General features: G+C 39.4%; 1 protein-coding gene across 3 annotated transcripts in view; it reads right to left on the reverse strand.

Moving 5' to 3' along the window:
* The window catches only part of PRR16 (proline rich 16), a 187,134-nt gene extending 173,887 nt beyond the window's left edge, over positions 1-13,247 (reverse strand). For 2 of the 3 annotated variants that reach the window (XM_014953456.1, XM_014953455.1), the window contains exon 1: positions 13,059-13,247. In XM_014953456.1, the coding sequence (XP_014808942.1) occupies positions 13,059-13,220 (162 nt within the window). In that variant the 5' untranslated portion in view covers positions 13,221-13,247. The remainder of the gene's footprint in view (positions 1-13,058) is intronic. The other variant, XM_014953457.1, reaches the window with a different exon arrangement.
* Positions 13,248-13,253: the final 6 nt, after the last annotated feature.

A 13,253-nucleotide genomic window follows, 5' to 3' on the forward strand; every position in this document is an offset into this window, starting at 1 on the left:
GGATGCTCATTTATCATACATATATTTTGCATCTCAACTAAATGCCATACAAAAATCAGAAGCAGAAGGAAATCAGTGAAAGGGTACTGCTAAGAGGAAAAGACTTTGTGATAAATCTCCTCCTCATCTGTACTACCACTAAAATTTTAACAAAATTTTATTGTCACTGTTCATTTCTTTGCCTGTTGGGTTTTTTTTGCCTAGATTAAACAGTTTTCATTCACAAAAAAAAAATAATTGGACTATACTTTCTGTGTCTGTATTACATGACAGTCTGCAGTAGGAAGAACGTGAAGACTCCAAGAACATCTTTTTCACCAGAAGAAAACCTTAAACCTTGATAGTGCTCTGTCAGAAGAAAGCAAGATACTAACATCTTGTCCTCTTGCCATAGAGACCCCCAAAGTCTAACAAGAAGATCCTCAATGAAAAATTGTACTGAAGTGTTGAAAGACTGTAGTTAGTGTACAAAAGGAAAGGAAACAATTTAATCTGTTCAAAATAGACATTTAATTATCATATAAGGCACTTGATCAAGATTTAATTGCAGTACATTAGCATTTATGTAACAGACAACTTTGTTTCATTACGTACAAGAAACCATGCACAGAAGGAGGAGGACATATCATATCTGTAATCCACATTGATAACAAAAATGCCTCATTCTTGATTAATAAATTAAGCTGAGAAATAGTAAATGAACATGCAAGAATTACATGCCTGTATAAATTACTAAAACAAGGACTTGATTTTTAGAAAATTAAGGCTCAATAATGTTCCAAATTCCCTCTGAGCCTTCCCACTCTTTTAAAAGGTAGCTATAAAAGAAACAAAAATAATTTGAAAAGCTGTCACATAATACCAGGACATTAATGCTATATCATGATATGTTACTGTCAGAAGTGGGGGAAACTAAACAGAAGCTTCCTTCACATTTAGCAAATGATCCACAAGATCTACAGAAATGTAAGTTCTTCCTTCTTTTCATAATAGATTATTATTAACTACACCTGACTCCATAATACAAAGCATGAAGTCAAGGTTGTTTACATTTTTCCCAAAGAAAGAATTCATCCAGATGGTTAATTATTAACTTTTTCTTTTAGTATTTTATTTTATGCTCTTGTTTGAATAAAATCTGCTAAAATTCAATCTCAAATAATTTATATTCTAAACCAGATATAAGTTTGCCACAGACTACCAAATTACAGAGAAAATAACTGACTAGGTACATTTAATATTCTGTTCAAAGTATTTTAAAAGTGGCCCCTATTTCTAAGGTGTACACTGAATAAACTTTGACAGAGCTGATTTTTTTCAAAATTTGTAAGAAACTTGAAGTACAGATTCACAATGCTAGCCAAGCATTCAGCTCCTAGAAACAGTATACAGCAGCCACTCATTAAGATAGTCAGGTTTTCTACTAGGATACTACCTGTAATACTTACAGTCTTGCAACAAACAGAGAAGATTGAGTAGTAAACAGAAGATTTTAAAAGTCCTTTTAAGGACTTTCATGATTTTATAACACATTTTTAAAGATTTTTAAAAGACATTTCCAAAAGCTACCTAACATTAAACATAAAATTCCCATGTATATCTAGCTTTAATCAATCTTGGACTATAATTCTTCAGTATGCAATGAACTTAAACCATAAATAAAAGAATTGGAACCTTGTCATTGCAATTCATACACATTACTGTCTATACAAGTATTGGGGTTCTAAGTTCTCCTGAAATTAAGTCCATTAATCACATGAATCAGACACTAACGTCACACACACATCTCAAACCCCCAGAATGATTGGCACTCCCGGTTAATACAAAATGGCACAGCTCTATCAAAGTCAAATTAAGTTTATTCAGTGTACAGTCCCCTAGAAATAGGGAGAAAAAAGTCATTCAAGCCAGTGTTCTAATTGTATTATAGTATCTTCAGTTTTAGCCTATTATTTAAGCTTTAGCTTAAACCTTTCTAATAGACTTAACTGAGTATTTTCAGTGTATCATTTTCTTTCTTGTTGCTGTTTTAATTTGAAGAAAGAAACAGTCTATGTAAGTCTGTACTAAATAAGAAGTTCTCACTCCTCTGCAGTCCATTTTTTCCTAGGTCAGCATCCTTACCACCTGAAGTATTATGACTTTTTGTTATGCAACTCATCCATCCCTCCACCCCTCCCTCCCTCCCTCCTTACTCTAAAGATTACTACGCATAGCAATAGATTGCCTTGGGTTTTGGGGGGGGAGGGCTGTGCAGCTATATATTTTCATGTATCTTTGTAGTACGCTGTGCTTTCCATGATACTCATCAAGTCAATTTAAAGTCTCAGCTTAGTCAAACACCTTGATGGTTACACTGAATCACATCAGCAAATACTCTGCATGCTAAGATTTAGGACAGCTAATGAAATAATTAATTAAAGTGTTTGCACATCATTTAAAGTGCTTACAACCCAATCATTCAAATTCTATGACTTCTTTTTAATAGACAATATCAAATAACCACCATCCGAAAAACACGCACATCCAAATCAACTGTCAACAGGTAGCAACAAAAACTAACAATCACAACCTCCTGCTTCTCTTGCCTCAGCATAAACCTCCCAGTTCGGTCAAACATCAGTTTTCTGTAAGCCTTACAAGTTCACCAATGTAACTGTACTTTGATTTCAAGAAGCTAATGTTATTACTTCAGCAGAGGTGTGTATGCTTGTATAACACAGCCTTAATAAATTACATAAATTACCAGACACTGTGTCCATACACAGGATATTTTTTTTCCAAATGCCACAGCTTTATCGACCCTTAAAACCACCCCATAAAATTACCTAAAAGCAATGAAAGTCAAATAAGCCTAGACCATACCACTCCAGTTATCACAGATCAAACTCAGTAGCACCAGCAGAGACCACCTGCTGTCATAAACTCACCCCATTCACATGGTTTCTGCAATCATCAGTAAAAACACCTAGAGAATAAAGTACACTCCAGTTGGTAGCTGAAAATCATTTATTTAAGAGAGTAGCATTGTGTTATTTTGAGAAAATATAGAGTGAATTTAAATATTCTAGACGCTGAACTGGAAAGCTGGAAAGCAGTGTTAACCTATCACAGACTGTAATCAAAAAGCTTTTGCTTGTAATAACAACCCAGGATAACTCCGCAATCCAAACACAGCTTTCAGTTGCTATACCAGATTGGAAATTGAGCTAGAAAAAAATTCTAACAATGCTTCCAGATCCTACACAGGAGAATGTCCTATTAGTATGCAAAAGATGCATGAGTAGAACGATTGTTACTAATGAATGCCAGAGTCACCTGAAACTCCAAAGATCTGTCTTAAAACTTTGATGTTGACTTTCCTGTGTCAACATTCAAGAATGGAGAGACAAGCACTCTCATGTTCAACAACCCAGATTTTGTTTTGATAGCCACTAGGTCGATAAAGTGGCAGAAGCACCAGAAACTGTTGTTACAAAGAAGAGGAAAAGGGCTAGGAAAAGAAAACAAAAAGCCTCATAGAAATGGAGGAATTAGTATGATGCAACAGAAGATGAGAAATCAAAGTGAAAATTGACATCCGCAGGAGCCGAGGAGCAAAAGTCATCTGAATGGTTCACAAAGTTAACTTGAGTAGTTAGATTGGTTTGCCTGGACAATTTCATTTGGAGGTGGGGAAAAGGATGTACCACAATGTCATAGAGAGATGCTACAGAGGAGTGGCATTCCTGTAAAAGCAGAGGAATCTGCAGCACTCTCTTCCCATCATCACTATCTAATGTCACATCCAGTTACTGCACTCACGAACACGAACTCCACACCCTTGGTGTATGCATCCATTATATTCATACACTGCAAACCACCCGTTATTCATTCTTCCATCTGAAAGTAAGTAAAATCCAGATTCAGATCGCAGGCAGTGAGAAGACCATAACCATTTATTACTGCAACTTTAATGAAAAAGTAGAGAATATTTTTTTCAGCTAATTTAAAATTTTCAGATAAAGTAATATTTATTGAGGGAAGCTAATGCTTGTAACATAGCATCTTTACTGAATATGTATTTGATTTTTGATGCCACATTTGGGGTACTGTGCAGTTTTGGACTCCCCAGTACAAGTCAGATATTGTAGTCCAGCATAAGGTTAGGAAGATGACTAAGGGGTTGGAGCATCTGTTATATGCGGAGCCCCTGAGAGAACTGGGATTTTTTAGCCTGGAGAGGAAAAGGCTCAGTGGAATCTTATCCCAATGTGTATAAATACAAAGCCAGAGTCTTCTCAGTGGTGCTAAATGGGAGAACAGGGAACAGGCACAAATTGAAATACAGGAAATTCTACTTAAACACAAGACAAAACATTTTTACTGAAGGGTGATTCAACACTGGAATAGGTAGTCCGAAAAGGCTGAGGAGTCACCATCCTTGGAGATACTCAAGAACAAGATCCTAAGCAACCTACTCCAATAGACACTTGAATGGGTTGGACAATTTCCAAGGGTTCTTTTCAACCTCAACCAGTCTGTGAGTCTATATTTAAAAATAAATATATTTATTCCAAATATTTTTCCCATAACTACTGAACTTTCAGCAGTTAATTTAGCTAGACAATTACTCTCTCACTAGCATGTGCCCTTACAAGAATTCAGAAAACTAACACTGAAAAAGTGTTCTTTTTGCCTGGTTTCATCAAAAAAGCAAGAAAAAGCTGAAGGCATACCAGAAAAAAAAAAAGGAATCTCAACGACAAAGCATGCAAAGAAAGAATTATACTTGGCTTTTGTTATGCCACAGTACAGAAGAAACATACTGCCCTTGATTTTTCATTTTCACATTAATTTTATACAGAAAAGACACATTTACATGGGTATAAACCAATGAATTATAATGGACAAGCGAGCCCAAACTGTTCATTCATTAATGTTATCAATTGGTTTGTTTATAAAATCTGCATCTTTCAGGCTACATAAACTGCCGCCTTTAACACAGTGCCATCTCCAGTAAAATCTGAAATGTTGTTAGCTACCTAAATTTCGAATACTTTAAGCACTTACCTCACTTTCTGCCGTTGAATGGAAAGCCCAAATCTAGTTTTTGGTTCCCCATCAAAGTCCTGAAGCCCCACGCAGAGGGTCTTACTTTCAACAAATACACTTCTTACACTATTTTCAGAAGTATTAAATTATCTTCTCTTACTTATAACAAAAACCATTACAGTGCAAGCAAGAATGGCTCACTCTGCTTCTGCCTTGAAGCTGTCCACTGAAAGAACTGTAAACACACCACAATAAAAAGAAGAACACAATACCATCATGGCTGAAAGACTAAAATAATTACTGCAGTCCTATCAAAAGAGATTTAAGGAGAAAAAACTGAAAGGTGTTTTAAAATTGCAGGATTTTTCAGATTACTGAGAAATAATCCACAGAGAAATCTGGAAAGGATTCAACATCAGTGCTTTCAGTCTTCCTAATGCAATGTGGCACATGCTGCATGAAACAACGGATGAGTTTGTTAACCTTTAGAGGCACACGAGCATACTGTAATATTTGTAAAAGCAACAACTGATGGTACTACCCCTGTTTTGAGGCAACTGCTCCTCGCCACTTGCATCAGCTGTAGAACAAGAATTTTAAACCCAACCAGAAGGCCAGGGCTCACCCACCAAGCCCTCCCATCCCAGCCACTCAACAGACATACACGACCTGACACGGGGAAGCTGTAGGAGAGATCTGCTAGAGGATTTTCCCAGCCCTTCCACAGTGAAAGCAGGCTCTGCTTTTCTTCTTCCCTCGAGTACAGTAAGAAAGGCATTTTGAAGCACTGCAGGTAGCTGCAGCAAGAATGACCAGAGTTAACGATGTACAGAGCTGGACACGAGCTGCGAGACAAGGAGGCATGTACAGGCTGCAGCCCTTATCATACATTCCTGGCTAACACAGTAAAGTTTCAGTAAAACAGAAAATGTGCGCCGTATATTGTAATTTGACTGAAATGCTATCTCAAGACTTTTACCTGATGAAAACAACGTACATTAGCTGATGATTACTACATCTATTTAAAAAAAAACAACAACAAAAACAAAAACCAAACACTCCTCCCCAAAAAAAAAAACCACCCTAAAACATCAAACCAAACCAAAAAGCCTGACTAGTAGCAGAATAAAACAAAGCCCTACCTATGTACAGGTAACTAAGCCAGCCTTAACCTGCATGGGTGAATGTTAGCCACAGGCTCGTGTGGCAAGGACAGCTATTCATACGCAAAATCGACCCCTTCACTCTGTCTGCCTCACAGCAATAGCCTCTACTGAGGAAGAAAAATAAGGATATACCTGAGCTACCTGTGAGGTCACTGACCATTCAGTTCACCTGCCTCTCAAATAAGAGTTATACAGAGAAGACTACTAGCCACCAATACCTTGCAGCCTTAAAAGAAACAAAAACTAGCAGAGGATAGTGACGGTCCTAATCAAGGTACTGTGGAATAGGCAGTACATGAAAGTATTCTTTAAATGCAGGGACAACATTTGCACCTATCCCACACCTCCCCCAAGAGGAGTATTAATTAGTTGTGTACAAATTGTCTGCAAGCACTAATCTGGATGGAAGTTTTGGACTGGAAGTGGGAAATCTATTCCAAAACTTTGTCCAATGTGAGTAATGGGAACAGAAGCATTGCTTCCTTTCCAGAGGAAACTGCAGAAATCTGCCAAACTTCAATGATGCTGCTCAACCAAGTCATTGTGTTTGTATGACACATTCACACAAACACAGGTCAGCAACTGATTTCTCTGAATTCTGAAGTTTTAATAAAGATGAGGCAGCCCAAATCTAACTTCTGTCACCCTTAAACTTGCTTTTGTTCCTACTGAAGTCAATGGAAAAATCTGACTGCAACAGACTGAATTTCATGCCTCACCACTTTTCTTTTCTGTATCACGGTCAGTAGTGCACAGACTGTGTGAAGTTCAAACTTTAGCACAAAGATACATATTTTCACTGTGGTACTATTTTTATTTGAAAACTGAATTTATATATGCTCTATTTAGCTCATGGTTGCACAATACACATTACTATCAGGAGCTTAGTATTGCATAAAAGGAATGAAGTAGCTGACATGAGTGTTTATAAAAACAAAATAGCTAGCATAAATTGACAGTGTGCCTCCCTCTGTCAAGCCTCTTGATATTAACAAGCAATGTTGTATATGTACACTAGTTATTCTTTTCATTGTGTTACACAATGTAATTACTAACTCTTGGTAAGTTTGGTTATAAATCAGATGTGGAGCAACCTTAATTTGTCATACATCAGCATTTTAAATGTTCCTGACAACCTTAACACATGGGGGTTTTTTAAGGTTCACAGTTACCTTTTCGCTTTATTGACACCACCAGCATAAGAATTTTATATTAATACATTTACACTTTTGTGTCTAACTGTATAAATTCACAGATCACAAGAAATAAAAGGAAAGGAAAATTACGAATCAGTTACCTGCAATGACTATTTCTGGCCCTGTTTGGACCCCTGGGCAGATCACAATACAGTTGCTGTGCAGTGCTTCTCTTACATAATGAATCATACTCTGCACTTACAGTAAACATCCAGGTACAGTCGATGATTGCATTTGTCATTAAGAAATGCAATAAGAAATCAGAAAAAAAAAAGAAAAAAAAAAAAAAAGGCTTCCTTCGGGGGAGCGTAGCAAGTGATTTATAAGGGAAGAACTGTCAGAGTTGGTGTTAGGCCCTTCTTTCTCATCAGTGCTTCTCTTACATAATGAATCATACTCTGCACTTACAGTAAACATCCAGGTACAGTCGATGATTGCATTTGTCATTAAGAAATGCAATAAGAAATCAGAAAAAAAAAAGAAAAAAAAAAAAAAAAGGCTTGCTGCTGGAGAGATTAGCAATTTTTGGAATGGGTAATGCCATTAGTCATCCAATGCCTTGGTTCCAGTGCCTGAACTGGACCACAGCTCCAGCTACTGCAATAAAAATCACAAGGAAGGTTCAGGCCCTCTCACATCTCGCTTACCAGATCTGCATATACAAAGAGCGTATCCACTGAAGCAAGACTCCAGGAGGGCCAGCATCCAGAATCCATATGTAAGAAGGGCATCTGCATTTACTGGATTTCTAACAGTAGGAGTAAATTTGCTCAAAAACCTCTTCCTTCAACTGTCACTACCTAGCAAAATGAGCAGCAAGTCCTTGACATCTGGAGAGAGCCCAAAAAGGAGAAGAGGCAGGAATCAGCAGGAGAAGAAGGAATGGATTAAAATTGTTACTGTTCTGCCTACCCTTAGGTTTCTATATAGTATATCCTATACCTATATAGTTTCTATTGTATATTATATTGTATACCTGTGCTATTTTACACCTCTCCCCCCTTCACTTTCATGCAGCAATATGAACCCAAAACCTTTTTGTATTTGTGTTTGCATTGCTGCCTGCACATCAGAGATTCAGATACATGATTGTTGCTGCTCTAATCCTCTTGGTGGATTCAAACTGCAGCTTCCTAGTTTCTGGATTAACAGGGAAGAACCTGAAGTGCCTTCTTGCCATCTGTATCGTTACTTAAAGACAAAAACAAAAATGGAATGGAAAACATTGGTGTTGAAATTGTAATATGCTCCTGCAGGCCAGATCCAGAAATGAACCACGGAATACATGACCACCCTCCATTATAAAGAATGATGACTGGCTTGGTAACAAACTCAGGTCATCTACCCCATAAAAAACTTTGTCATGGTGTTTGGGGGGAAGAAGGGGTGGCATCTGATGGTTCCATCATTATTTAGAAAACATTATTTTTTAAGTCATGACAAAATTTCATAGATCACATCTTCATGGAAAACAAGCACACCAGTTAGACGAGGGAGGATTATTCACTAGTTCTGTCAGCAAGACATTTTTGCAGGATCTAAAGAAGAGGAGGTAGACTCACAAAGACTGGAAATTTACTGATGCATGTGCAGTGCCTATGAGGGCTTCTGTTTCTCATGCACCTCCATTTTGGATTATTCTAAACATTGGCGATAGCTACACAGCTGCTTCCTCTCGATAAAAGGTTGAAATGTATTTAGCCAATTAAAAGCTATGCAAATGTTTCCCACATAACTTCCAGGAATTTGTTCTGCATGATGAATTTTTATTACTATAAAAAGTATTTATCAAATGATTTAGTTAAGTATTTCCTTGATGTAAACAAGTGCAAGGCTACAGAAATGTGCAACATTATCATCAAATGTGAAACACGGAAGTCTTAAAAATTCTAATATCTGTATTAAAATGATGCGGATCTCTGTGCTCTGCTGTTCACCCTACCATCTCTTCTGAAGTCATCAGAGGATGTGGGCTACTTCATGCATTTTACATTCAAAATGGTTTAATTAGCACACATCTCCTGGTTTCCAGTAGTGTTCATCACCTCATTATTTAGGTACCAGACAGATAAATATAATCTGCAAGGCAAGACTTAATAATAAACATTTTTCTAGACAGACTCCAGAGAAAAAGGTCTTTTATCCAATCCTCTGGAGGAGAATCAAAGTTTAAGGCTTCACCAACTGTATTTTGAAATAGCCTGGACTAAAGGACTAGTCAGTGTTACTCAATCCTCTGGCACCCCTTTGATTTTTCTTTGGAATATTCATCAAATAACAGCCACTCAATCCATTTTAAATCCATTAATTTCTTCCAGCAGAAAACACATCCCACTGTTGGTACACACCCACCCAGCGTTTCTTTTTAGGAGGGAGACAAAAGCAGCCAAGTCTCTCAGTTAACTGCACCCAAGAGAGGACTAGCCATACATAAGCTCAGACTCTGGACCTAGCACCACCACTCCATCCTAATATGTCTCCCAGTCACCCCCGTTCTCCATCCTGAAGTCTTTTGTGGTTACATTAGCCTAAGCAGACTGGACCAATAAATAACAGACAAAAAAAGAGACAGATGTTCCACTTCTGAGACACAGTCTCTCCTACTCCTAACAGTACTTGTTTTCATCCACATGATTTAGTCATGTGTTTTTACAGGAAATTTATAACCTCCATGATTTGTGCATCTGGATTTATCACCTCGTCCTCTTCCCACTCCTCTCTCCCCCTCTTTTATATATAAAAAATGTTAAAGTATCAATTAGAAAAAGCTTTGAAACAAAGACCAGATGCAAATACATTAATATAAAAGAACTGTAACAAGCTCAGTGTAACAAGACATACAAGCCTTATACAGCCATACTCCTTACCATTACAGAACAGTTCACTTGGAAGCAATGAAACTGTATTTCAATTTCACAGTACTTTGAATATAAAATCTTACAGAAAGACGCTAGGAGAGGACATCCAGTCTATCCCAATACCTGAAGTGCTACATTAAGTACAATTTAATAAATAACTAAATGATTTTTACTCAAGGGTAACAAACAGGCAGACATAAATAGAAAAAAAAGTGTTTTACAAATGCCATATTTTCATTACCACAATTAGATACTACTGTAGCTGCACAAAAAGGCCCTCATACCCTACCACTGTAGCAGAATTTTAGTCTTTTTTTAATAGAACAGTAATAAAAAGAATGAAAACATGTTTTCAGATAATGTATTTCTAATTAAAAAAAAATAATAAAAAGAGGAACAAACAACAGAAAAGGTTGTAGCACAACAGTTGGACTGCAGCAAACACCCAGTGGAAAAAAAAAAAAAGGGTAGCCAAAACATTTCCAGAAGAACACAATTTGTAGTGAAAATGGAAAGCACAAACTCACATCCTCTAGTTTATTACTTTGCCTGGTCCTACAGTAAGGAACCACAAATGAAGCACAAGTATACTTCCGTAATACACCAAAAACGACTATAGACCAATTTCCTACATGCTTTGATGAAAGAACTATCAGTGCTTTCTAACATTCCCTTTATGAAGAAGACTGATTACTAGCTTATAATATCATCAATTAACTCATTTTCTCATAAAAAGGTATATATTGCAGATGCATCAATAGATCGTGTACAAATTTAGTCCATACTACAAAAGGCAGACAATTAGAGATACTCAGATGGCAAACTTCTGCAGACTTCAAAATAAATGTCAAAGTGTATTTAACACATAATGATAACATTGCCAGGAAGCAGAAAATTTTATATGCAATTCTTGTTTGTCAGAGTATCGCAGATATCATCTCTGTAAGACATACTTAGAAAAAAAACATTACTCAAAAGCTCATGTGTGGTTAGGAACAAGATTTACCTCTCCTTTTCATAAAAATACTTTTCTCAAAACAGATGCTCTTGGCAATCCTTCCCTTCAACAGGTACACAGTACTTAAGAGAGCTACCGCATCATTTCTCTACAACTTCCCTTTTAAATTTCACTCTAGTTGGGAAAGGGAGTTCCACACAAGCTATTTCCCCATCAAGCTGAGGCAAATGCAGTTCTCTTTCACAGATGCAGTCAACCAGAACAGGCAAGTTTGCTTAGATAAAACATGCCACAGTAAATGATGACATACAACCTCCACCTACAGTGATCTTGTTTGCTCACTAGAGGAAAGCTAGGACTGATTATGTGCAGAGCATGATTTACATTCATGGGACAGATCACAGTACATCCTCTCCAGGTCCTGAAAATGTGCTTCTGCAGCTACAGAAGCCAGTTCTTTATCAGTTCTTTAAAATGTTGAAAGAACTGCCCTACAAATAATGTTTATTTCCACTTCAAAACACCTCAGAAAATTACAAAGCACAGACAGCAGCACATTAAGGAAAAGAGAAATTATAGATATATTTTCAAAAAAAGGAGGAATCTGGAATTGTGGGTGAGAAAGAAGTCTAACAGCTGTGATTAGTGAGCCGTGTGTTTATACATCCTTCAACATTATATGAAGCACTGGGTGAATTTCAGACTGCCTCAGATGGCAAAAGTCTGTTGAATGAAACTTGTTGACAATGTTGTTAAAATAGAAAAACTAATATTTGATAGCAAAAAAACACAGCCTGTTATAAATGTCAAATACAGGATTATAAAGCAATGCACAGAGATTCTGGACTTTAATTTCGGTGCATAATCCAACCATCTGTCGACCAGTTGTGTAGCAAAATCAAGATAACGTCGAAATCTCCAAAAGGACAGCCAAATTCTCCTCCTTCAGCTACAGCATTTCCCTGCTTAGGAACATGCCCGCGGTAATCGCAGTCTGCCTGCAGATTAACCGAGGGGAGATGATACTCGCCACCGGCAAAAGAAAGATTGCGAAGCAATCCTGCCAGATAGGCAAGATAAACAGGGCGCTGAGCTCCTGGCGAGGCAGCCTGCAGATGCAGGAGCAGACTCCGCCGCGCCGAGCCGGGCAGGGACCCTTCCCCCAAGACGGCGGGGGGTGAGGGGTCCGGGACCCCCCCCCAAGCCCTCACCGACCGGGAGATCCGAGCCGGGCTGCTGCCCGGGGGTGAATATGGGGCTGCACCGCGCAGACGAAAAGTTAAACCCGCTGGAGCGGGAGCGGAGCCCCCTCCTGATACCTCTCCCACCGTTGGGATGCCGGCCCGACATCGTGCAGGGCTGAGGGTCCCGCAGCTCCCCCAAAAACACCTTCCTCTCCCAGCAAGGGACGCCGCAGGAGAGGCTCCCCCGGCCTCCCGGGAAAAACGAAAAACAAAAACAAAAACAAAAACAAAAACAAAAAAAAAAATCACAAAACTCAGAAGGGTGCGCCGGGGTGGGAAGTCCCAGGAGGAGCCGCCTCGCAGCCGGGGAGAGCCCGACCGGCCCCGGGGACGCAGCGCAGCCGGGACATGGGGTTCCGGCCGCGCCGCCCCGTCCCGTTCCGGATGGCCCGGCGCCGCAGCGAGGCACAGCCGCCCGCCCCGGGGCACGGCCGGGGGCTCGCCCCGTGCCCGAGCCTGGACACCAGTTGCTCGACCGGCGGTGAAGAAGTGGTGGAAGGACCCCGGGGGCGGCCGGGGAGCCCCGGGGGGAGCGGGGCGAGGGGTGCTCGCCCCCCCACGGGGCGTACCGGGGTCCGCACGCGCAGCCCTCCGCTTCTCACCTCCTTAAGTTCCTTGGCCACGTCTTTCAGATCCCCCAGGACTAATTCCAGATCCTCCACGATGATCTTGATCTGCTCCTTCACCTTGGCTTTGGAAGCTGCCGGCGGCCCCTCGGACGGCGAGGAGGAGGAGGATGCGGTCCCCTTGGACTGGGCGGACATCCTTCGGGGCAGCCCGGCGCGGCCAGTGGGGCC

The sequence above is a fragment of the Calidris pugnax genome, unplaced genomic scaffold (assembly GCF_001431845.1).
Source record: "Calidris pugnax isolate Ruff unplaced genomic scaffold, ASM143184v1 scaffold209, whole genome shotgun sequence".
Lineage (NCBI taxonomy): Eukaryota > Metazoa > Chordata > Aves > Charadriiformes > Scolopacidae > Calidris > Calidris pugnax.